The following is a 26,147-nucleotide window of genomic DNA, read 5'->3' as shown; positions in this document are numbered from 1 at the left end:
CCTCAGAAGAGCTGCAGGTTCTCAATTCTGAATGGCAACAATCCACTCAGGAAAACGGGGACACAGGAGGTAAACTGGCAAGACATGGTTCTGATGGGGGTTTCAGGCCTCTCTTCCCTTCCCAAACTGCTGTCCTCGACTTGAATGGGACCAGGCAGCCTAACAGCTTTTGTGACAACCCAAATCCCAGTCCACAGTCGCTGCAGGAATATTTACAGCACAGAAATCTTCCCTGGAGACTCCGAATCCCAGCCTTTGGCCTCGGAGGCACTGGACACACAAGGAGCTGGTTAGAAGGCCTTCCCTGAGGTGTTTGCCAGGGACACAAGAGAAAGTCCCTTCAGAGTGTCCTGTCTTTGTAAAGAATACTCTCCTGCCATGCCAAGAGTGTGTCACCTTTGAAAATAAGGAAGGCAGTCCGTGGCAGGTCATCAAACCAGTGCTCGCGGCTCCGCTTGGCCTGCAAGCAGAACAGCCACGGTCAGCAGCAGCCAGAGCTACACCCATGCAAAAAAAAGGGCAGGGATGGAAACCCACCCTACCCCATCACCAGCTTCACTTAGATTGCCTTTGTTTCTCACCCAGCTCCTCTCCAGCCACTCCTTTTCTCTCCCTCCCACACACGGTTTCCTTCTTCCCCACCCAACAAATTCTTACCTTCCATTTTAAGCCAACAACTTCATAGAAATTGTAAAAATCCTTTAGACTGCAAAACAGAAAGAAACATCTGATCAGAGCCTTGAGGGTGAGCAGATCATTAATTGTCCCTGTCAGACATCACCAGTGGAGAGTCCCTGGAAGTTATTAACTCCTTATCAGAACTGCAGCCACAGCTGACAGGACTCAGCAGTGACCTTCTCCCAGCCTGGCCAAAGGTTCCTGACTGACAATAGCCAAAATCTCCTTTCTGTAATGCTTCAGTCCTTAAGGGAAACTCTGACTCTTCTGAACTCCAGTTTTACCACTGAGAGGAAGGACCTGAGGCTTAGATGCCAACTCCAAGGGATGGAGATTGCACTGCTCTTCATGAAGAAGTCCTGGACTGCCTTAATTACTTGTACAGTCCTTTCCTAACATCTGTTCACATTTTCTTTTCAGGGTAAAAATGAAGTTTGAAAAAGGACATGAAAGCAAAGAAACTCATAGAACATGAGTGCCTGTCTAGGTGCCCAGGGTCAGGCTTGTAACAGCTTTTATGTGTCTGGAAGTGAGGATGCTGAACTTCTCAGACTCTTACTGGTGACATTGATGCCTAAATTTCACAACTCAGTCTTTCTCCCTGTGCCATTTTCAATACTTCTCTGCAGCACTTGACTTCAAGGAGAAGTATCAGCACCAGTTTCATAGGAGAGTCACTTGGAACCTGTCTGTGGCCAGAACAAAGGAAAAGGAAGAGAAGGTCTCCTGCTCTAATTCCCCCTACTCTCTTGCTGGCTGGAGTTAGCTGCACCCAACCCCCCACCAGAATGGCAATTCTCTGCCTCATAACACAGAGGATGGCCTCCCTGAAAGCACCAGCAGAACCAAATTTTAATTAACAAAACCCTGGGGGGGACAGCCAGCTGCTGGAAAAAAAGCAAAAACTTGTTAAGCTGCGAGGCTGCGCTGTGTGAGGAAATGCTCCTGGCAGGCTCCAGCGCTGCTCCCCAGCTCCTGCCTCTGCTCTGCCAGGGGAGAGGGAAGCAGCTCCTGCCTGTGAGTGCCAGCACAGCCCTGTATCCACAAGAGGGCACGCAGGAACTCCAGCACCTCAGCTCTCAGGGTACCCACCCCTCCCAGCTCCCTGCTTCCCAGAAAAACCCTTCCCCAGCGCCCATTCCATAGACCCAGCCATCCTCTGCAAAGAACAGCAACCTCCCTGCTCTGGCTGCAGCAGCAGGAGCACCCTACCTGACTAAAGGGGTATTGCTCTGATTCAGTGCTTTGAAGGTGAGATATCTCTCCCTGGCACACATCCGAGGCTTGTAGAACCGCAGCAGCCCTTCGAAGTGCTTGAAGGAAATTCCAGACGGCCTCTGGCAACAAAGGGACGCTGTCAGAAACAGCAGCAGCAGGCAGGAATGCACAGAGGCTTTTCATTCTCACCCTGGATTTGTTTTAAGCAGGATTTCATACACTATAACTGAGCCCCCTAAGTACCCTGAGCTATTACTTTCACACACCAAGCTCATCCCAGGGCACAGAGATCAGAAAGCTTTGCTGGCAATGGGTCCCTCCAGCAAATGCAGAACTGCTCCCTGCTGCCCCATCACCTGAAAATTGTCCAACCAGACACCTCAAGCAGAGTTCAACCCCTCTTCTTGGGAAATTAGCAGGCAGCCTAACAGATCCCATCATGGCACATTTTTAAGACCATCAACTATGTGCACTAAACATGAACTAATCTACTAGAAGTGGGTTAGTTATTTTTGGGTCTTATTTCTCTTGCTGCTTCAACAAGTTAAGCAAGAAATCAACCTTCTCCCCTCAGTGTTTGTCCCTGTAAAAAGCTGTTTGTAGGTGAAGTCCTTCTGTTTCTGCACTGCTCACTTCTGCAGGATCTAGAAAATGGATTATATTTTCAATTGCATACCCATCCCTCCTCTCAGCAGTGATTGTTGGTAAGCCAAATGAGTCCTCAATTGACCCAGACTGATGCAGAGAGAAATCAATGATCACATGCACTCCAGAACAAACCTCCCTCATTTTACCAAGCCATAACCTCACACAGGGCCGAAATTCAGAGCACACAAATAGAGGTGAACAAGAATAAAACCCCACCAGCCCGTGGTGAGCCTGATCACAACCAGCAGAGCTAAGAGCCCTTTTTTTGGAGGTGCTGTCCCAGCAGGCAGCCCAGGGTGCTGCTGGCACAGCTGTACCTGCTTGGTGACCAGCAGCCGGTACGCGTGCTGGATGGCCGTGCGCTTGTGCAGCAGCAGGGACTTGAACTTCCTCTTCTCAATGTCATTGAAAGTGTCAAACACAACAGCCAGGAGCTGGGAAGACAAGGGGAAAAAAAGTGCTGCTTTGACCCTTGTACTCTGCAGGGTTTCAGGGAAGCAAGGAGAGGCACTGCCTGCAGCAGGAATGCTGATGGAGGCGGTGAGGTCCCGCAAAGGGATCCCCAAGCTCACGGCTCTGATCCCCTTTTTGGAGGAGGTCCAGATGTTTCTGGCCTCTCACCACTTGCTAGTGGGTTTTAAGAGCTACACAAATGCCAGCAGAAAACCATATGAAAGGATTAATTAAAAGGCCCTGATCTGTTCCTGGAAAGCAGAGTTTGAGGGCTGCTCTCTGGATTCACCCTTCCTGGGAGCTTTGGCTAACCCATAGCAAAGCTAACCCTCCATCTGGGAAGGCAGTGAAATCCAACCACAAGCATCAAATCCCTCACCTTGGGCTGCAGAATTCCTCAGCTCCTTTGGCAAGTCCTTTTCCAGCACTCACATCCTCCCCTGGGCAGCCATGCAGTGATCAGCACTGCAGTCCTGCCATCCTGAGTAATTCCATCCCCTTCAAACTGATTTACAAAGTATTTCGGGCAAGTCCAGATAATAAAATGCCATTTTATGATAAATAATTAAGACAGAGAAGGATAATAAATTCCATGCAACCGAGTATGTCACTCCAAGCACAGTATTAATGGGAGAGTAGTTGAAAGATGCTCCTATAATTTGGTTTTCTGTGATTTAGTTCAATTCCTCATGGTTAGACATTAAAAGAGTTCTATCTGTAGCCAAGCTGCCATTTCTAGCAGTGTTCTGCCACAGGGTCTGAGATGATTGCAGAGCAGTTCTGGGAATGGGGAAGGCTCTGCTGAGCAATGAGCTCCAGAGCAGGCAGAGGGGAGGGAAGCGCCCCGCTGGGGACTCACCAAGTTCATGATGAAGTAGAGCTCAATGGAGAGGTACACGATGAAGAAGACACAGGACCAGGGGTTGCGGGCGTAGGACGGCATCATCACATCAGGGAAACTGCACCCCAAAGGACACAAGGCTGAGCACCAAAACACCCATGGTACACAGCCCACTGCACAGGCAGCAGGCACAGCGAGGGGGGTGTGAATAAACTCACATCTAAAGATCTGCACATTTGTACAAAACTCGTGGAGTAAAAATAAATGTGGCAAGCACATTCCTCACACATCCCGAACACCAAATGGGATTTGTGGTGTGGTTAAGGGCTGTGCTTTGATACTTAACAACAGCAGCACAGCCTCAGTGCAGGTGTTACAACCTCAGATTTCTTCCATCCTTTGCTAATTTCCTAATCCTCAAGGCTCTCCCTGACAGCAGATCAATATTTACTCACTGCTGCTATCCCAATTTCCCAGCAGACAGGTGAAATGCAGCACAGAAATAGGAAGCTACTTTTCACCTGCGAGCTGTTGGCCGACAAAGGAGCACAAACACATATTTTCCCTTCTTGGACCAAGGCCTAACAAAGCTGGTTTTCCCCCCTTATTGCCCTCACAGTGATGAAAACATCTGAGTCCTTAGAGATAACTCTGCAGAGCCGAGGTCACAGTGTCCTAAAGTAAAATGAAATACCAGCTCTTCCCATGCAGGCTGACCCTGGACATCTCTCTCTCTCTCTCAGGCAGAGGAAAGGGGTCACACATTTGGAGAAGAGAGCATTTCTGCAGATAAACTCTTGGCTCTGCCAGACTCCTTTGGAATAAAGGGAAAGACTGAGATAGAAGAGCATGAACTTACTTTGAAGTGGTCAAAAGCACAAAAAGATTCACCAGGCTGTTCTCTAAGGTATTGAAGTACTGCAATAAAAAATTCCCATGACAAAATGCAAGCAGGAACTCATAGGGACATTTTGTTCAAAGAAACAACCAGTCCCCCCACCCCTTTGGACACAGGCACTCCCATAGTTCCCTGATGCCTTCCCTAGGGAAAAGCACTTCAGCACTTTTTAAAGCTCCCTGAGAAATGGTGTGTGAAGGGTTAAACCAAAAGCACATTTTTGTTAGGACTTTCTCACAGGCAGCCACAGCCTGGGCAGCAGCAGGAACCAGTGGCAGCTGGACTCTGACCACAGCAGTGGAAGTGGCTGAGCTTTGCCCCAGACACCTCCTCCCCTGGGCACAGTGGCAGGTGGCTCTTTTGGCTGAATGAAGGCATCAAGGATAAGGAACAACTCGGACAATGTTCCCTTTGGGACATCCTGGAGGAACTTTGGAGGAAGTTCCTTCCACAGTCTTCCTCCCCAGCAGAGGGTAAAGCAGGGTGACACCGCCAGGAACAGCCAGAGTTTGGTATCTCATGGAATAAACTATGGCTGCACTGTAAGGTTGAATTCTTAATGAAAGAATCAAGATACTCACTGGATCCGAGTGGTTAGGAGAAAACAAGTAAAAACCTAAAGAGGCAGCAGGGAAAACAGAGGGGGAGAGAAAGGACAAAAATAAAGTCAGTTCCATGTCGAGCAGTTCCCAAAGGGAAGGTCCCACTAAAAGCAAATCCTCTCTGACACCCTGAGGATGGGAGCATCTGGAAGACTTTCTCCACAGAGATCTGCCAATAGATGTCATTGGCATTTCACTGCTCTTTTTGGAAAATAAACTTTCTGGGGATGGTCTGGGCTGTAGCAGGTACACTCCAGACATGTGCATTTGTGGGGATGCAGATTCAAGTGTCAGCATTGAGCAAGAGCTGGTGGAAGCAGAGCTTGAAAACACACACCACTGACTGTGCTCTGTCCCAGAACTAAATACCCAGCTTTCAGATTTTTTTGGATGTTTTAACTCTGCCTTCCAGATGACTGCAGATGAAGTGGGGTAAGTGGAAGATCCTGGCAATTCTCTGGATCTGATCAGCTTTATATTCATCCAGGCTGTTCATGTTGCTTTTGGACAATCACTGGTTAAGAGCATCACTTCTCCACCCAGAAATACAACTCACCCAGAATAGCAAAAATCACCATGAAGAAAAGCAGGAGGAGAAGGATGTCAATAAATGGTGGGAGGGACTGGAAGATCTGTCGCAGATTTCTGAAAAATAAGAGAAAACATTAATAAATTAAAATTTGCACATTTACTCCTCCAGGTTGTCAGGGGAAAGAAAAAAAACCCACCACTACCACCCCACACTTGAGGGCTTTTTTCCCACTCCCTCCAAGGATTAAAAGTAGAAAGCTTGCTAAATTAGGATCATTTCCAAGCTACCCATCTGTCCTTTGCAGTCAGCTCTCAGGTACTGCAAACAACACTAATGTCTCGCTGTCAACTCTCCTTCTGCAGACTAAAGAGCAGCTCTGATTCACTGTGAGCTTCCAGGCAAGGCCAGGAGCAGAGCCAGGGCAGCCACACCCTGTGCTGCTCTCTCTGAGGTGGTTCACACACCCAAGCCCTGTGCTCCATCAGCACATCCACGCTTAGCTCACAGTGGAACCATCTCCAACACAAATGCCAGAGAAAGACACTGACTTTCCTGGGATGCTTGCAGGATTTTGTTGGAATGCATGAAATACAAGCCACTCTGAGTCCCTCAGAGAGACAAAGGAATGCAGGGATTAAATTGGAACCTTTAGAGAAAATGAAATATATTAAGTCACACAGATGTGAAGTAAAAGTTTTAGTTTTAAGTAAGTAGAAATATATCTTAAGTGCCTTAAGAGACTGTGTTAGCTAGTAAAAAGCTCTAAAGCCTAGTTTAAAGTTCAGTGGTGTCACCTTTCACAAAATAAACTTAGCTCCAGACATAATGAAAACATAGCAGAACACTGCTTGCATTTCTAGATAGAACACACAGAACATTTGCATGAACAGATAGAACTACATGTGTAGATTTAGGGTAAGAACTGACACTACTTTCACACGTTAGAGTCAAGCTCAGATTGGTGAAGGAAGAATATTTTAGAATTGTGTTTTTAGCTGACTGGATGCTTTATTAATAAAATCCCCCCGGTACTGGGGTGCAAAAGGGAAGAAGACAAAAAGGGATAGTAGCTGCTAGAACAGCAGCACTCTGTGCCAGGGAGCTTTTAGCACGGACTTCACTACTCTGAACTCTTTGAGACTGATGTGTTCCTGCAATAACCAACTTTACAACAACCAACAACAGCTCCTGTCTCTTTGAAAAACCAAGAGCCAGGCCCAACTGGACAGGATGTGAGTGCTTTCCCTCCAGCCCAGCCCAGCAGTGAGGGCAGAAGCCCCAGGCAGCCCAGCCTCACCTCCTGACAGCCCCACAGTAGCGGCAGTCCACCAGGAAGATGCAGCGCAGGGCGCGGGTGATGCGCACGTGCGAGGTCTGGCGCACCAGCACCACGATGGCCTCGATGAACTGCACCAACAGCACACACGTCTGCAAGAAAGGGGGGATCAGAGGCAAAGCTCTGCCTGACTACCTGCTCGTCTGCACATCTGAAGGGTGGGAGGTGTCCCTGAGAGTTGAGGGATCTCGCATGAATCATCTGGCGGCTGGGACACAGCGGCTACGTCACCCTGCCGCGGTGCAGGGCGATATTTCATCTGGCTCTTTGGTTCTTGGAGGTGCTAAAGGAGAAGCACTGACAATCAAGCAGATAACTCACCTTGACCATAGTCCTTTTGTGCCTGATAAAGGTTTGGAAGCCCAGCCACCTCATCTTCATGGAGAGCTCAAAGACGACCACGATTAACGCAAACAGCTCCAGGGTTGCGTGGACCTGCCGCAGCACAGGTGTGGTGAGAACAGCAGCACAGCAGAGGCCACACTCCTGCCCTTCCTTTTCCAAGGAGCAGCTGGGTTTGACAGCAGTCTGAGCATTGCCTTGTGGCATGCAGGAAAACCCCAAGCCACTCTTTTACAGCTAACATAGCAGTGTTTTTCAAAATTTCTCTATCTACTGCTTGGTGCTTTTATTAAAGCCTGTGCAATTTTCCTCTAAGCAGCACCAGGGCAGAAATTCCTGAAATCCATGTCCCTTCTGGGCTTGAGCAACACAGTAAAAAACTTATTGATACATTTGAAACAAAAGGCCAAGACATCAACAAGTTGAGCAGAAACACTTCGAAAAAAAGATGGATACTGTAATTTTTTTAGTGGAACACAGGAAGGAGAGCTTCTGGGCAGAGAGAGTTTATCCAGAGAAGGGTTTTCACTTGAATTAGACATTCTGGACAATCACGGGGAAGATCCTGAGCTGTATTCTAGGAACCAGTGGTGGTGCTGGGGTAATGGCACCAGCCCTGACAACAACTTTGAAACCACCCCATCAAAGCTCACAGACTGCTGACTTATCTCACACAAATGGAAAAAACCACCTATTTCTGTTACTAAATGAAGAACTGCACAAATTGATAACACGAAACGAGTATCGCTTTCATTGCGGTCTGCCTAGATCAGATGGAAAAAGGAAGTTTTGCTGTCCGGCTTATCTGCTGTCAACCATTTACAGAACAAGCCAGGGGGATTTTTTTTTTCCTCTCGCTGCCTCCTCTTCCTCTCTGTTTGGCCATCATTTTCCTCTTACCCACGCTGCAGAGCAAGCAGGCTTTGTCACTTAGGCCCAGGTACTCACGAAGATGCCCAGGCGGAGCATGGGGACCGCTGGAGCCTCGCAGAGGGACAGCAGCAGCAGCAGCAGGGCCGTGCTCAGCTCCATCAGGTAGAAAAGGTGGTTGTGTGCAAAGAGGTAGGCAGCGAGTGCTTTGGCATTTTTGGGGTGAGTGAAGAACTTGTCATTATTTTCTCCTTCCTAGGGCAGCAGGAATAAAGAAGGGAACAGCATTAGTGACTCCTGGTACTATAAAAGTGAAGAATGCAGATTTTTTTTGGGATTAGATACAATTCCCAACAGGCTACTCCCATTTACAGGCTGTTGTTGATGTGTTTATTGAGGAATGCACTCCCCACACATGGGACATCCTCTTCTGCTCATAACCACATTTCAGTAATGAAACTCTTTAATACCCACTAACTCCTGCTTCATAAACCCCTGAGCCTTTTCATAATGAGGCAGAGAGCTGGGAGAGTTTACAAAGGCAGGCAAAGAAACTTCAGCCAACATCCCAACATAAACACAGCACTTCATTTACTTGCAACTACTTCCACATTTTTACAGACTTATTTGATTAAACTTCTCCAGGACAGAACATGAAAACACCCAGATAAGCTCCAGGGCACCTGGCTGACAGTTGTTCCTCCTTATCTTGGCCTTGCAAAATGTCTGTGAGAAAACATTGAAGCACACACAGTGTTTTCTGCTTCAGGAATGTAAGACAGACTCCATGAAAAATTAACAAGTCTCTATGCTGATTTGTCATTCCCTCTTAACTAGAAAGCTTAATTAACATTAAAAGGTCAGATACTCCATCTTAACACTTTGCCTACAACTGATTTTCAAACAGCTACATCGTGACTATTTTTACCCCTAGGATGAAACTTAGTTTGGGGAGATTTTAGAGGGTTTTCATCAGAACCACCCAACAGCTTCTTCTCTTTCTTGAGTCAACAGTTTTGGCAAGGGAGCTTTTGTCACTCACAGGAAATTTGCTGCCTCTTGGGAACTGTCAAAAGAGATCACTTTTCCCCAGCAGGGCCACACAGATGCACAAGAAGTGGTGAGGTTTTATTTAAATTAACATCTTCCCAGGCAGGCAATTACTGCAAGGACAGTCAAGCTATTACTATCAAAGCAGAATAGCTGTGATTGCAAATGGATAACGAGGTCAGGGAACTCTCCTTTAGGGAGTGAAGCGTTCTCCAGACTCGCTCAGGAGAGGGCTCCCAGTGTTTCCCAGTTACTCCAGCTCACACTGGGTTTCAGAACAAACACTGCTGGGTCAGAGAGCCAGGCTGGAGCAGGACAGAGCCAGCCCTGCAAAGAGCCCAGGCTGAGAGCAGCAGAGTCGTTCCCATCCACGCCTGGCAGGACACACTTGTGGAATGACAAACAGCCTAAATCCTGCCTCTTGGGAGCCAAGCAATTCCAAACGTGCCTGGACAGCAAAGCCCTCTTATCCAGCTCCAGCACTTGCCTGCAGCCACTGCTCACAAAACTCTCCTTAAGTGATTCTGCCTCATTTCAAGGACAGTGTCATTGTGGCCATTGGTCAAGGCAGCAGCAGCAATCATCCCCATCCAAAGGGCCAGGCCTGCTGTGCCCATTACCATCAGAGCTGCAGCAGCTCAATGACCCTTTGCAGAGCTGCTCCAATAATCAGGAGTTTAAACAAAAGCCTGGGATGGAGGCTGGAGTCACCCTGTGTTGTCAGGGCTGCTCCATCACACCATGGAGCTCAAGGGTTGCCAAGGTCCAACCTACACTGTTTTAAAATATCTGAGAAGTGAGATTTCTCAGTCCTGTGTGGTCACAGCATGCAGGAAAAAAATGTCACCTTGCAGTGGCTTAAACAAAAAAACTCCAACTGGGTCCAAAGCACCTCAGAGCTTTGAAAGGGAACGAAGGATGGAGAGTAATGGAACCAGCAACCATTTCAGACTGGACAGCTCTGGGAGAAGAACAGTTTTGGTGGCTAATTCCTCACACCAGATGTACAGCAACCTTAAAAAAGCAAAACCTTTGTTGCAGTAAGGATGCTGTTTCTGGTAACTGAAGCACAGGTGGTATCTGATTCTTCATTGTTTTAAACATTATCAATTTCACTCCTGGGCTGATCCGAATCCCAGCATCCTTTAATCCTGTAGAAATCAAGCCCTCTGCTTTCTGTCATGCCTCATATGACCTGCAGGACTTGACTGACACTAACTGGGCCACCCCATGGGCTGGGCAGGATTGGGACCTGCACTTCCAGAAGCGGAGAGCACTGACCATTCCCCCAGGAGCCACTGCAGGGATGAAATGACAATCTGTGACCAGCTACAAAAACCTCTGTGCCGAACTGTGCACGTGCTGAACTCCCCAACAGCACAGTCCTTGGGAGAGGGTGGGGATTTTGTTGTTCAGTTGCCCCAGATGACTTCCAAAGCCTATCCAGAGGTGCTTCCAACACCGCCCCACTCCCGAAGCAGAATGCCCAGCAAAGCACCCAATTTTCAGCCTCAGGACAGAAACTGTCCGTGTCCCATGGCCAAGAAGCACGGTAGCTCCTGCAGCCCATTCTCCCCCCAGCCAGCAGGGCTCACCTGGAGGTAGATGGCTGCCTCTTGGTAGTTCATCTCCCAGTGGTGGCGGGCAGAGCTCTGCTGGGCGCAGCACTCCCTGGCCGCGGGGCTGGAGGCATCGCTGACAACGTCATAGCTGCCTCCATCTGCAGCAGAGAAAAGGGATCACCATCAGGGCAGCTGGGCTGCAGCAGCAGGCTCTGGGATCACACACAGCCAGGGCAGCTGGGAAAGTGGCAGCTGTACGGTGACAAATTGACTCTTGGCAGGTAGGAGCTTTAAAGAGACGCTCAAAGGCAGCACTTGCACACGGGAATGCTCCCGGAGGATGATCAGAAGAGACAGCTTCCTACTCAGTGCAGCAAGCAGCTCTGCTGGCTCACAGGGTGTGCTGTCAGGCCTGAAGATTGCCATCAGCATCAGAAGCTGCAAGCAGGCAGGTAAGAGCCACCAGCCTCCCAGGATGGGCAGCCCAGGGAAGAGAAGAGCGTTTGCTGAAGGAGCAGGAAGGTTTTGCACATTGTGCTTGGAGCAGAGGCCACGGAAGGACAGACACAGCACTGCCCCTGCCACAGGACACCAGTGAGAGAAGCTGTCAGTACTTTGAGTAGAAAGGCCCATTTCTCCCAGCACTTCAAAGCCACTAAATAACACATCAACACTCTGAGGTGCTGAGAAGTACCGACACCCCTCTGATGCAAACAAACCACAAGATGAATTTTCTGTTCACACTCCACACATTCATTCTGAAATTTCCTAGCGCCTGTCCTCACCAGCAAAGAACTATAGAACAATGCCATACTGAACGTATGAAGTAGATTTTGTAAATAAAGATTTTGTTTTAAAAACCCCAAAACAATTCAGTTGCAAAAAAGCAACTCCCAAGCAGAGCTACACATACACAGTGCCCTTCCCACAGTCACTGGGATGTATGCAAACTCCAAAATAATTCCTATTTTTGCATTCTGGAGCCTTGGTGCTATTAAGACAGATGAAAACTATGCAAGGAAACAATTACTGTACAAAAAGGGAATGTCACTTGGTTTCTTCTTCTGGGACTGGGAGTTTTATTTCACCTTTGACAAAGAATACCGAGCAGAGAACCCCCAGCAGTGAGACCTGCTTAGGGCCTGTGGTGGAGCTAGTTCACACTCTCAGTTCTCCAGAGTTTCAAACATTTCCCACATCACATGGTTGTTCCTGCTCTCAGAAGAGACTTCCCTCCTCCAGTGCCTCATGTTCCTGAAGTGGGTACATGTAAAATTGAGCTTGCCAGCACAGCAGTGCTGATTTCCCCCTTTTCTTGTGAGCACAGGAGCTGTGGTGTGGCAGCTCGTTCTCTCTGTGTTCAAAGTTGTTATCTGAGAGTGGGCAAAAAGCACCACGAGGTTCTCTACCCCTCTCATGACAGCCTGCTGAAGATTTGCTGTGACAAAATAATCCTGGATGAATTACTGATTCAGTCTCTCCAGAACACCCTCTGGAGTGGAGAGGGAGCCCATGCCAAAAACTCTGCACCCGCCAAGAGAAATGGCACCATGTGCTCCTGGCAGAGGCAGGGAGTGGGAAGAAATCAGAACCCCTTCACCAGTGCACAGCCACAGCTGCCTCTTCCACCCCCAAATCAAATTAAGATAACATTTCTCTGGGGTTTGTGAAGACCTTCCAGATTGCACACTCAGGTTGCTGAGCATTCTGCAGCACGAAGCCTGTTTCTCTTCTTTGCTTCCCCCACACCCTTAAAATACCACTCAAAATCTGGACAAATGTTTGAATGAGGCCGGTTCCTCCCCCACACCCCTTGATTTAGCACAGCTCTTGGAAAAAAAAAAAAACCTGAATGATGGAGTTTTTATTTATCCACGGAGCTGGAATGGCAGCCTTCTGGTTTGTCTGCTTTATAACTAAGAGATGACAGCCATATGCAAAAATCAGAAGCGTTATATTGCAAGCTCTAAAAAGTTCTTAAATGTTATTATTTACAAAGCTTTTGCTGGGGGACGTATCTCAAAAAGACAGACACCCTCAAACTGCAGCCTGAGAGCAAAACCTTTTCACATTTGATGCTTAACAGTTACAGAAGGAGCATATCTTCATCAGAACCTGGATTTTACATTACAGAATATACCAAATTTATGAGGATCAAAACACAGTGTGGCCAAAGCAGCAAAGGTTTGTAGCATTAACCTAAACACCAACACACTGGACCCTGCCAAAAGATGCCCAAATCACCTTTAACCCTGAAGCAGCTCTTTTGCAAAAACCAACCTCTCTGGAAAGGCTAGACCCTAGGAAAAGACACACTCTTGCAAAACCCAGGACAGGACCCTGCTCTGTGCTTCCCACAGAAAAGCTGTCCCAGCTCTGAGACCAAGGATGCAAATACAAAACAGCGCTCAGAGATGCAAATCAGAACCGAAAAACAGCTCTAGAAATCAAGATGCTTTCCTGCTGTCTAAACCAGGCACACACAACAGAAAATGCACTCAAGTGTTCCGGTGGGGAGCTGCGTTTCGTGGATCAGCTCCTTCCCCATCAGGTACCAGAAGGTTGATCTAGCATCCCTGAGGCAACAGCATCATCTGGGTCATAAATAATAATAAAAATAATAATAAATTTGAAGAGCAGCCCTCTGACTGTGTGCTTGGCAGCCCTCCAGCGAGCTAATTTCCTCAGCTGCTCCCATGATAACAATGACACAGACTAATGCAAGCTCGGCTCCGCTCGTGCTGCACAACATCCCCGACGGCGTTTACCATCAGTATGGAGCTCAATGAGATAGGAGGACCTCTCCAAGGGGCTCCCGGGATCCTCGAAGTAGATGGCAGGCAGCTCTCTCCACTGCATGGCAGCCCGAAGTTCCTCCCTCCCTTCCCAAAGCTGCTCCTCGATTTCGCCGCTTCCTCAGGGGAAAGCTCGGCACAGGAGATTCTGCTCTGCTGCCTGCAGAGCTGAGCGCTTCTCCCCTCCCCTCTGAGGAAGGTGGCTCAGAGCTCAGTGAGATCCCTTCCCTGGCTCTTTCCGAGGGTGAGATTTTGGGAGGTTCGGCTGCAGGACGAGGAGCTGCCAGGCACAAGCGTGCTGGCGAAGCGGGGATTCGTGTGCTGCGCGCTCGTGTTTTGGCATTTAGCACGGCTTGCTCACGATGAGCTAACGGGAGAGGAGTCGAAGTGCTGAGCAGGCACTGCGAGGGATCTCCAGCACCAAAAAAGAAAACAGATATTTCGTGAAGTTCGCGGCGCAAGGGGCGCGCCAAAAGAAGAGAAATGAGCGGGTCACAGATGGCAAAGCTTCCTTCCTTACACTTGTGTAACTTAGCCCAGTCGGTCCCTGAAAAGAGAGAGAGGCAGGGAGGGAGGGGAAAAAAAAGAAAAGAGGGGGGAAAGAAAAAAAAAAAAAAAATAAAAGGAAAAGCAAAACCAGCTGGCTGCTTACACAAGGCATCCAGAACGAGACTGCCGGGACTCTGGCATTTCCATTCAGTGCAGCCGAGCATGCTCCTGTGTAAATAGTTTCCATATGTCATCATTACAATAAAAAACAAAAAAAACAAGGAAGAAAGAGAAGGAGCATAAACTTTTCAGAGCCCAAACCTCTCCCTCTGCAAAACAAATTCCCTGCTTAGGGGAAGGAAAAACTCTCCATGGGCCGAGAGCAAACAAACTCCTCTCATTCGGAGGAGCTCATGCAGCCATGGGTGATCTCCAGGGCAGAGCTGAGAGGAGAATAAGGGACAGAAAACATCCTCAGGAAGCTGGGATAAATCACCCTTCCCAGCCAGCTATTGTAATCAAACTGAAGTCACTCTGGAATTCCATGGGTTTTGGTGTCTGCACTCCTTTAAATATATAGTAATTTTTTCAAAATTCCAACAAACTAGTAACCTCCTACAAATTCAAAGAGTTACAAACCAACCCTACAGGGCAGCTCTTCCATTTGCCTTGGAGCTGCCCCAGCCTGGCTCTCACTAGCCAGTTTGGCAGATGTTCTGCCTGCCAGAACAGCACACACTTTTTTGTGCCCTTGCACTGAAACAGTCTGAGATTCCCTAACTGGCTCCAAAGCCTTTACTGGACTTACCAGGGCTTTTTTCTAAATGGCTGAGGATGGTTTGGATGTTAAGTTTCTATCCTGCCCAGATATTGTTATTTTAGCAAGTACACCCGTGATGACAGAACACTGCAGAACATGTGAAGGCAGAAGTGACTTAAATCAGCAAAAAATATCCTTATTCTGTCATTCATGCTGTTCATGTATCACGTGTGGAGTCAATGTAAGATGCAATATGCAAGTTGCTCCAGTCAGTTCCATGTGTGAGTAATGTTTTTCTTGACAGGCAAAAAAAGAAATGCCAAGGACACACAGCTTAGGAGACAGGACACATCTTCATTCTTGTGGCATTGCAAGGTCCCTGATTCACCAAAAGAGGGAAGAGGAAGGAAGGCATCACCTCCTGCATGGGGGAAAGGTCAAACTCTCCAGGGCACATGTTCTGGGCAGCTCCAGTCACCAGTGTGTTCAAGGCTGGATGGGGCTTGGAGCAACCTAATGGAATGTGTCTGCTCCTTCCAATCCAAAGCATTCCATGATTTTATCATTCTGCCATTCAGTTGGAGTCTTTTTTTTTTCAGGCTTTGCATTCCTCATTACTATAACTCCCTCTATTTCTCACACCCTTCATCTTCACTGCATCTGTAATTCCCAAACTCAGTCACAGAGCCCAAGATTTTGGTTTAATACAAAGATAATCAGGTATCCCCCAGCACCAGACACGAGTCCATGGGAGAAGGCAGATCCCAGCAGGATCAAAGGTTCTCTTGGTGTTCCTGGATCTCCTGAGCTCACACCCAAGACGTGTCCCAGTGCAGGAGCCCTGTGCTGGCTGAGGTTTTTGGCTCTCTCAGCCACATTGCTCCCTGAGGCTGTGGTGAGGGTGGACAAGGAGAAGGACAGCACTCCAGAGGCACTCCACTCTCCTGGAAAGATCTCATCAGCTGAACCACAGAGAACACTCACTACAGAAGGTGCAAATCCATAAAAAAAAACATGGAAACAAGGTAGATGCCTACCCTTCCCCAACACAATCTGCATCTTCAGTCCCAAAGCCAAGATTTTAGTCAAGTATTGGAGCTGTCCCAGCACCAAGGATGGCATTTTCCCTCTCAAGGCCTCACAGGCCCCGTAGCTTCACCTGCAGAGGATTAATGTTCCCTCCCTCCTCCAAGGAGGATGATGAGAAACTGCTCCTTGCAAGCACTGAGGCACAAACACTCATGTGCTGGTGTTGTTGAGGCAGGATGGGAATGAGAAGACTCTGATTAGAAGACTGTTGAGAGTAAAACTTTGGTTTATTTAAAATACACTGCTCTTTTAAACAGAGCTTAGTGAGGACCAACTCTATTGGTCCTGAAGTGAAAACAACCCACACCATTGGTGCATTGATGCACAGTGATAGAACTTAACTACAAACAATGTGAAAAACAAGAGAGATAAAGAATTATTTACATTCTTCTCCAGCTCTTTCCCAGGCCTCTGCCTGGCTAGAAACTCTCAGTTTCTCTCTTTGACTGAATCTGAGACCCACATGCTGGTCTCTTCAAGGCCAGGCTCACCTACCCCGGAGAAAAAAAAGCTGGGAGCTGCCTGGAAAGCACAGCTGGTCTGGCACTTGGCCACACACCTCAGAGGTGAGCCAGCCAGCCAGGGAAATCACTGCCTCTGCTGCCTGGCTGCCAGCTCAGCGCCGTGCCAGCGGGAGCATCGCAGGACTGCTCCTTGCAGCCCAAAAATCCCAGCGCCTGGCCTGCTTCAGGGGACGTGGTGGGAAGGAAGAGAACAGCCATGGGGAAGTCGAAAAAATTTGCTGTCAGTTTGTTGCCTAGGAAAAAAGGGCATCTCCAACAGAGAGCAGTGCCAAGCCCTTCTGCTAGAGGAGGAATAATCTACTTCGGAATATTTCGAGCCAGCGTAACTGAGTCATGCTCTTCCTTGGAGACAACAGCACAGCAGAAACATATGCAAAGGCCTCGGGGCTCTTTGTCTTACTGTATTCTCACAGCACTCACTTGCTGTGAAGCTCAACAAATAAAGTCACTTCAGCTTTTTCCTATTTAACACAGGAAAGTTTTTTAACAAACCACGGACGTTGCCACTTCCTGTGAGCGGTAAAAGGCGACTGGAGCCGACCGTTCCTCGCCTTGACTGGAGGATGCAGCAACACGAGCTCACATCCTGCCTCCATCACCACAGGGAGCTGAATCCTCGTGAAGGAGGAGCAGATGTCCCCCAGCATGGTAAGTCACATTTTCTATACCATTGCCTCTCGTCGGCGGTGCTGCCGAGCTCCTTGCACAGCTTCTGGCCAGCGCCGCTTCATCGGGGAGCGCTGCGCCCTCGCCAGCAGCTGCCCTGCACACATGGAAACCCCCCTGCACAAAGGAGCACAGAAGGGCTAAAGCATGCTAGGAAATGGTTCAGCCCCAGCAGAAAGCCTGGCTCCATCCAGGGAGCTCTGAGTGAGGCAGAGGCAGTTAACCCTTCGCTCGGCAGCTCGGGAGGGGATGATTCACTTGGATGTTCACTTCCTGCACCACCCTCCTGGGGACAGACATTTGTAAGAAAGAATTAAAAAAAAAAAAAATTAAGGACTTCCAGGAAAAGAAGGATGAGGATAATTTTCCCCATCTACAGTAGCCAAGCTGTGTTGGTTGGAGATCCTCATCTGTGCAGTTCACTGCCTCGTCTCCCCAGGACACCTGCTCTCCTCTGATCTCATCCCTGAGTCACTCCAGCTTTTTTTCCCTCTTGAAATATTATGTGGGACGTTTTGGCCAGGAACTGTTTGATCCTGGGACAACTTTCACTCCTGAAAACACAGCAGCAAGAGGCAGAGGGGCAGATCCCTCCTTTTTGGGATGTTTGGAATCCATAATTAGGTTAGCAAGACTTCGGCAGCTGAAGATGAACTGACAGATGCAAACCATCCCCTGTCTAAGCCCTGTTCCACAAAGCTGCCTCCTGACAGATGTGGGATTAAATCCTCCTGCATCTGAGAGTCCATGAAATATCACAAGGAGAGCTGGAACCAGGCACTCCTTCAAAATAAAACCGTGGAACACAGGAGTTCCTGCCTTAACAGAGCTGCCAAGTCAAATCCAAAGCATTTTCATTCAGTAGAAGTCCCACAAATGAAAGGTTGCATTAGGAAGCTATAATTAAGAACCTCACTTGTGTCAAGCCAAATTGCTGCCGGTTTCATATCCTTTATTTCTTATCTCAACAAATGAACCACAACACCACCAAAAAGGAGAAGCCAAAGCCACAACAGAAGGATCACCTACAACTCACATTATCCATCCTTTCAGCAGCCAATGCGCTCCATAATCTCATCAGTCCGATCGTATCACGGCAACAAAGGCTTTACACACACTGAGATGAAATTATACCATAACTGGAATTAAATATCTGAGTCATTGAGGGGCTCTGTGGAACAGCTAATGAATGGAAAAAACAATTGGAAGCAGTTAAGGTTTTGCTGAACCGAACCAAAAAGGAAAAATACAGGAGAGAGCTCTGCCTAAGGCAGAGAGAGAGGCCACACGTGAAATACACACACACACATTTCTAATTCATAATTTTTGAGGAAGTAATGGAAAGAGACAATATCAGAGTCCCTCAGCTCTAGCATTTCTTTAACATATCCTGTTACATGGAGGAATTTCCTCTTTTTGTTCCAAAAAGGGAAACCAGTGTCTCCTGCTTTTAACACATTAAAGATCTGCTTTGGCTTCGGTAACAACGCAATGTCAGCAGTTTAAGAGCACGTTCCTCATTTCAATTCTCCAAAAAAGAGCCTCTGGATTTCCCTGATGCATTTTGGAAAGATGTTTGATTAAGCTGCAATCTGGCCTTTTAAAGGAGAGCAGTGTGCTGCCAGGACTGACTGCCAGCTCCAGCCGCCAGCAGCTCTCCAGGGAAGTCACAAAGTTAGCAGTGGGAAGAGAGAGGAAGCTTTGGGAGAAACCAGGATTAATTTCAGTAACAAACCTCCAGCATGGCCAAAGCAGCACTAGAATGAAGAAGGCAGTAATAAGGTATGTGCCTTACTGACTTTTTTTTCCCTGAAGAAAGAGGGATAGCAGGAAAACGACATAAATTTAAAAGTAAATAAATTCTCAACATCTTCCCATGACAGGCTGAGACCAATTAGAGTTATTTGCTGTGGTGCAGCAATGCTAAGGAGGTAATTGTGTTTTGTAGTGTTAGAACACGACTCCACCACACTGATTCCTTTGAAACACAACACTGCCACATCTCCTCTGCCTGGGCCTTCAGAAGGGAAGAGAAGCTGCCAACTTCAGGGGAAAACACGTGTAAAGGAGCAGGGAAAACCCCAGCCCCAGGAGCTGGGGAACTGTTCTCCATTAGGGAAAAAGGCTTCTGCACATTTGGTGGAAACCACTGCTGGCAGCAAGTGGAGGTTGCATTTAATGCCTGGAGAGGGAGGAAGGAGTTAAACCATTAATGTGACATCTGCTGAACAGCTGCTTTTCTCTCAACTGGTCCTTACTGCAAGTCCTACAGCCCTCACACAGAACCACATCTTCAGAAAATGGACAACTCTGACTTCAAAAGTCTTCTGCACACGCAAAAAATATCATTTGAATCCAGATTTTTGAAGAGCTGCTGCTGGTTTCCCATTGTTTTGCCTGGAAATCTTGGCTGGCTGGCCTGCAATCTCCTGCCTGGTGCAAAACACCTTCTGGGGCTGGAAGCAAGTCACTCTCACGGCAATGTACAGACTGCCTCAGCTGCAGCTTCAGAAAGCAAAAGTCATCTGCTGATTTTTAAATGCCAGCCTTTAGAATCAGCTGTTTAATCTCTATTCGCTGTGGAGATGGAAGAATAGGTCATACAATGATGTGTCATCTGGCTTTTCAGCAAATATAGAATATATTCAGTATTTCTTGAGCTTCCCTGTAGCACTACTGGAGTGTTAAACCCTGAACTCCTGACAGGCTGGATTCATTTAATATGATTTTTTATTTCTCAAGTCCTTTAAAGCACCTTGAACTCTGCTGACCACATTTCTCTTCAGGATTTTCCTCCATTCCCAGGTGCTATTCCTTCATTTTATATTTATTTATTTTTTTATATATTTATATATATATATGTATATCTTTTGTGTTAGCTAGCCCAGGCATGTTGGTACTGTGACTTTTTGCTGCCTCTCCAACAGCTTTAAAGCTTCCATGAACATTTCTGCTTTCTAGGCATTTGTGCTGCCTCAAAGTATAGAAAATTTAGATTGTTTAAATCTTCTCCTTTCAAACCACTAGAGATAAGGTTCTGCCACCAGCCTTGTATTTGAAAGGAAAGGGCTTTGACTTAGTCACTTCACACCTCTGACCCAAATGTCAAAATTTTCCTCAGTGCTCCCAACTTCCAGGATTGATCCCTTAATTCTAGAGGCATTTCTTCATTTGGTCAATGAAGACCAGGCAGATATTTGTGCATTCCAGTGACATCCACTTTGCTTTTGCACTGTAAACTTTCCCAGATCTGTGGGGGATAGTGAAAATGCTCTCTCTGCAAAACAGTGATAGCTGGAATAAAACACAGGCATTCCCAAGTGGCAACAGAGAAACACACATATTAGGTGGGAAATACAAGTGCAGCTGAGATGTCCAGCCCCACAGAGCCAGGGGGTTTAACACAGCTGTGCAGAGAGACACAAACTAAATTTTCTTCCCTCACACACAAGCAGGAGAAGAAAAGCCTTTTGTTCCAAACAGACATCACCAGATCGAGACTGTAAAAGCAGCCCTGGATGCTCCAAACCCCCCCCAGCGTGATTCAAACCACAGCAGTGTCCTCCTGCCATGCCCAGGAGCTGCTGTGGACCAACACCAGCTCACCTCTGGTGCCTCCCTGTCCCCAGGTGGGGCACAGGTGCCCAAATGTCCTGCAGAACCACTCACAGATGGCCCAAACCCCAGCGCTGCTCCCGCAGCTCCCAGAAAGCAAGCAGCCATGTGAAAACCAGCCTTCTTCTCCACATGCACAAAGCAATTCTGTCAAAGACACAGAGAGAGCCCTGCGAGGTCCTGCTCAAAAGCCAGACACGGGGGGCAGGAGAAAAGCCCGATCAAATTCACCCCGCGCTCCCCGGCTTAAGGATCAGAAATGGAGCGTTCTGGCTCATAAATTCTACTTCCAGCAAATTCAAGCCTAAATCCCCTGAAGGCAATAAGGAAAAGGCAATCAACAACAACTCTAACCACTTCACAGATGCTCCTGTTTAGTTTATACAGCACTTCTTACAGCACTGAAATGGGTAAAATGGGATTTCAACGCAGGGGGGCTGACGGCAGCAGGCAGGATTCCTCAGTGAAGACACCAAGGGCAAAGGAAGTTCTGAGAAGCATCATATTGGTTATGATGAGTGAACTCAGCGTGCTCAGCCTTTGCTCATTTTAATCTGCCAGTACGCAGGCTTGGCTAAACTGAACATCCTGCATCTACAGTGCCTTAAAAATCCACAGGAACCACAAAATGAGGGGGGAAACGAACAAAGTGCTGCGTTCCCTGGGAAGCCATGAAAAAACTAATCACTATTTGTTTCCAACTGTTGTTCCGCTTCCCGAGCCAAATGTTTCCAAGTCAGCTGCAGTGGCTGAGGAGTGACCGGTTCGAGCTGGAAAGCTGTCAATTGAAAATTGCAGCTCCAACACTTTCAAACTCCTTAACATCTTTTATAATTCCAGGACCACCTGTTCAAAAAAGCAGAGCCCCCTGATGACACAACACATGCCCTAATCCCACATTTTCCAATGAAAGCAATCAGCTCAGGGAGGAAACACCCTGTTCTTCTGCTCTCAGCCCAAAAAGATGGGAGATGTGCTGGAGAAGATACACACAAAGGGCAGGGGCTCCCTCCCTCAAAGCATCAAGGTCATCACTCCCATCTTCAGGGAGTGTGGAACTTCCAGACTCCTTGCCCCACTCTGCAGGATCCCCCCTGGATTTACAGTGTGAGATGATCTCCATCCCCAGTGCTCCAGGAGATGACAAAGGAGAAAGAACCATATGAATCCAGGATAATGGAACACTAACCCAAGTCTTCTCTACCTTGTAGATGCAGTTACCACCAGCTCAGATTTGAACAGCTTGAGGCATTCAAGACAAAAATCACTGGGTTTTTTCCTTTTTTTTTTTTCTCTGCGTGAAAGAATCAACAGTGCAGAGATTCTGTTTGACAGAGCATCCCACTGTGAGACACACAACGTGTGCATTGTGCAAACCACTCTCCTGCAGAGCTCAGAAAACAAGGAAGGCTTGGAAAAAATACCCACAATGACTGCAGCCCTCGATACCTCCTGGTGCTTCACTGTGCTTGGGGTCCTTCCTCTACAGGCACCACGTCCACAGAGCCAGGGTGAGAATATCTCCCCACAAATGCTGTTGAGGTTTGGACAACACAGGGCTCTTTCTCATCAAAGAAAGGCAACAGCTCTACTCAAGTATTTAAACACAGCCCTGCCTTAAAACCTGCATTTTCAGGACAACTGACATTCCAGAGGACAGTTCAGAGCAGAAACATATTTTGCGCTATTTCTAACATCATAGCAAAAGATCCCAAACATCTTCTAAAAAGCAGCATTTCCCTCCTTCCTCTGAGCTTACAGAGCTCATCACCCAGGGAAACGAATTGTAGTGAAGGAGAAAACAATAATCTCCTTATGTTTTGGGTGTTCGTTTCCCTTTCCAAGATTTTCACCCCTCACTCATCTCAGAGGCAGTTTTTGCTTCGCTTTGCTTGCTTAAAACATTCATTTTAAGTGATCTAGGCCAGGAAAGGATTAGAGGAGCCCTGGCAGAAGTTGCAGCATGCAAGGCTGTTAGGTCAGAGAAATGAGACTTTGAGAGGCATAACCAACAATCCACCACAAAACCACCACTCATGCTTTGGAAAAAATTCCTCTCTCTATAAATTTTAAGCAGGTGCATATTAAGAAAAATGAATCATGCACAGCATTGCAAAACAGCACCTCCTCATAACAAAGGAACGAAGCCTACCTGTCCACTCCTGCTGATTAGCAGGTGTAATCAGCACTCTCCAGGTGAGATTGTGACACAGTGGCAGTACCTGACTTGCCCTAGGTGCAAGGAGGAGCTGCTTCCCAAAATGAGATCCCAGTCCTGTGCTCTGGCCATGTTTCACCTCCAAAGGCAGCAGCAGAAGCGCTGCTGCTGGAACTAATTAAAGGCAAATTGGTAGAACTAGGGGCCATGACGTGAGGAAATATCCTGCACAGCATCCAAGAAAGGCACCAGATAATCCAAAAGGCTGTTTAAGAGCCTGGCTGTCAGAAATCTTGGAATCTGCCAGGTCCAAAGCAAGCAGTTGCTTGTTCCCTCATCTCCTTCATTCCTTCACCTTAATTAGCTACAGCATTTCATACCCAGTGCCTCAGCCCAAACAGCTACCTCTGAAACAGCCCTTGCTTCCACACAGGATCAAACCCTACAGATCCTGTAGGATTTATTAAATCTACCAGGTGGCTGACATGTGAAATGCCTCTTTTCCTTCAAAGGTAGCAAAGCCAGAATGCCTCCACAAGAAGCACAGGTCCCAAGAATTTGTGTGGTTGCAGCATTTTCCCAAATGTTTATTCTCTGCTTCCTCAGCCCTTCAGGAATTGTTTTACACCTGGAAGTCTCACCCTTGACATGATGCTGCAACAGGATGAGTTTTGAGGCCCCTCCAGCCCAAACCACTCTGGATTCTCTGAGGTGATTCCATGACCAGATGGGCTGAACTGTGGAGCACATGGACAGGCTTAACCCCCTCACTGCCAATACCAACGTGTTCTGGAGCCAGATCCAACACAGAAGAGATTCCTGTCACTTCAGGTTGCATTGGATACCAAACACATCAAAATCCAGATAATTCACATGCCTCAAAAAGCATATTAACTGCCCCAAATCTCAAGTGTCTAGCTGGGGCTTAGTAAAGGATTTTTTTTTTTTTAACACAGGTTTGGTGTCTACAAGATCCTTTAATGCTGTAATTAGACTCTGTGCTCAGAAGCACCACCTGAGTCTCCAGCAGCCAGTTACAAAAGGAACAGCTCTGCTGAAAGCCCCTTCCCACATTCCATCAGGGAACTGTCCCTTCCAGCAGACCCCACACACTGTTCTACCAAAAGGCCCTGGGCTTTCCTTACCCACACTCCTCACCCAGCACTCCTGGGGCAGCCCCTCCAACCTCACCAACAGAGAAATCTCATTTTCTGTACACACCTTGGGCTACCTGCTCATCCCCAGCAATGCCAAGCATGTATTCCCCTTCCCAAGTAATTCACCTTCCCAAAAGGCCAGGCTGGCTCTGGTTTTCCTGACAATTCACTTCTCAGGCAGTAGAGACTGAGATTGCACCTCACTCAAAGTAGTTGCAAGTTCTCATTTTCCAACAATCCTTCTACAAAACATCGCTCTTGGCTGTTGCAGTTGCTCCCCCACCTCCCTAATAATTAGTTTTTACCTCAATAGCAGATGCAGTGGGCTTTCTTGTAAAAACCCAGAGTTGAAAGATGACTTCTTTCCCCCTGCCATCACCCATTGTGTGGGAAAACAGACAATATCCCATTGTTCCACGTGCAACACTCTGAGCTGTACTTTCTGCTCTGAACACACTGAAACTCTACTTGAGGCTACAGCAATTTCCATGCAGGAGGCAAAGGAGAATCTTGTATCTGATCTAATACAGGATAAATCAATGTGCACTCATTTATTGTTTATAGCTCCCATCAGCTCAAGGAGAGACACTGTCCTAGAGTTTCAAGGCTATCCAGGCTGCCTTTGTAGATGCAAACAGACACTGCACTTAAGAGGTATTTTGAGAGCTCTGTTCAAACATTTCCCAGGAGTTCAGGAGGGATGGGAAACCACTAAACCCTGGCAGGTTCTCATCACTCTCAGGACAGGATTTTGGGAAAGGCCACGCCAGGTTCACATCCCCCTTCTTGCCTTCTGTAGAAATTCAGTCTCCTATTAGTCACTGCCCCCAGGCAGGGGCTGGGGAGCTTAGCTGGAGTTCCTAAGGAGATGTTCAGATAAAATGTGCTAGGGAAGGGCAGCTCACATCCATTACTGTGCATCCAGGTGATGCAAGAGCTTCTCCCTGTCTCCTTCAGCTGCTGGAGCTGCAAAGAAGAATTACCCAGCCCCTACAGAGCACAGTCAGAAAACCATCAGCACCACAGGGAGCACATTGCTCTGGATGTGCTCTGAATTCCTGTCCACTTTGGATTCTGACCCTTTGTGGTGGCTGCAGATGGGAGCTCCCTGGAAGCCCTGTATCCCAGCGCAAGCCAAGCAAGGCAGAGTTTAATATTCCTCCCCATGCAAGTATTTTCTCTCATTAAATGCTTAAGAGCTGGAGGATTTGGGAGATTAATTTTTGCAGCTGGACATTTTCTTTAAGAATGCAATTTTCCACACAATTTTCTCCTTTAGCTCTCTTTTATTCTAACCCCAAGACACCCACTTACCCAGGAGAGAACTCTCCTGCAAGGTCTGGAAAGGAATTCACTCCTGCACTTCAGTCCTTTCTTTTCACATCTGCTACAGGCTTGCTTTCAGAAAACCCTGTTTTTACTTATTTCAAGCCAGAAACTTGTCTCCAGTTCCAGGCAATCAGCACCAAGAATCCACAACTACAAATTCATTTATCCAAAGACCTGACTGGAACAAAGCTAGAGCATTGATAGTATTTTTTTTTTTTTTTAAATTTAAAAGCACAAGAAGTTCCTTAAAAACCACGAGGGCTGATACACTGAACCCCACAGGTACAGAGCACTCAGTGACATGGTTGTGACAGGCTGGAGAATGGGCCACAATTTAGAGGAGTTTGTGCACACAGGAACACAAAGCAAGGGTGAGATTTAATTATTAGCAGCCTCAAATATGTGCCTGAACAAGGGGCAGCTACAGCCACTTTGTCTTTCCCCAGGTGACACCTGGAAGAGGATGGGGGGTCCTTCACTGCAGACAGTCCCAGCCTGTTGTGGGCACACAGCTCAGTGAAAGTTTTGTGTTTAA

The 26,147-nt window shown here is 47.5% G+C and overlaps 1 protein-coding gene across 2 annotated transcripts in view; it reads right to left on the bottom strand.

The window, feature by feature from the left end:
* TPCN1 (two pore segment channel 1) overlaps nucleotides 1-26,147 on the bottom strand; it is a 40,724-nt gene that overhangs the window by 12,109 nt on the left and 2,468 nt on the right. The window contains exons 2-14 of one of the 2 annotated variants that reach the window (XM_021549954.4): nucleotides 13,799-13,908; nucleotides 11,064-11,188; nucleotides 8,497-8,673; nucleotides 7,528-7,641; nucleotides 7,168-7,298; nucleotides 5,895-5,983; nucleotides 5,318-5,352; nucleotides 4,698-4,756; nucleotides 3,857-3,956; nucleotides 2,862-2,978; nucleotides 1,891-2,015; nucleotides 658-706; nucleotides 397-460 (exon numbers count right to left, since the gene is read on the bottom strand). In XM_021549954.4, coding sequence (XP_021405629.2) covers nucleotides 397-460; nucleotides 658-706; nucleotides 1,891-2,015; nucleotides 2,862-2,978; nucleotides 3,857-3,956; nucleotides 4,698-4,756; nucleotides 5,318-5,352; nucleotides 5,895-5,983; nucleotides 7,168-7,298; nucleotides 7,528-7,641; nucleotides 8,497-8,673; nucleotides 11,064-11,188; nucleotides 13,799-13,908 — 1,295 coding nt within the window. The remainder of the gene's footprint in view (nucleotides 1-396; nucleotides 461-657; nucleotides 707-1,890; nucleotides 2,016-2,861; nucleotides 2,979-3,856; nucleotides 3,957-4,697; nucleotides 4,757-5,317; nucleotides 5,353-5,894; nucleotides 5,984-7,167; nucleotides 7,299-7,527; nucleotides 7,642-8,496; nucleotides 8,674-11,063; nucleotides 11,189-13,798; nucleotides 13,909-26,147) is intronic. The other variant, XM_021549953.4, reaches the window with a different exon arrangement.

This window comes from Lonchura striata, chromosome 15 (genome assembly GCF_050655825.1).
Source record: "Lonchura striata isolate lonStrDom1 chromosome 15, ASM5065582v1, whole genome shotgun sequence".
Classification (NCBI taxonomy): Eukaryota; Metazoa; Chordata; class Aves; order Passeriformes; family Estrildidae; genus Lonchura; species Lonchura striata.
This window is presented reverse-complemented; position numbering and strand designations above follow the sequence as displayed.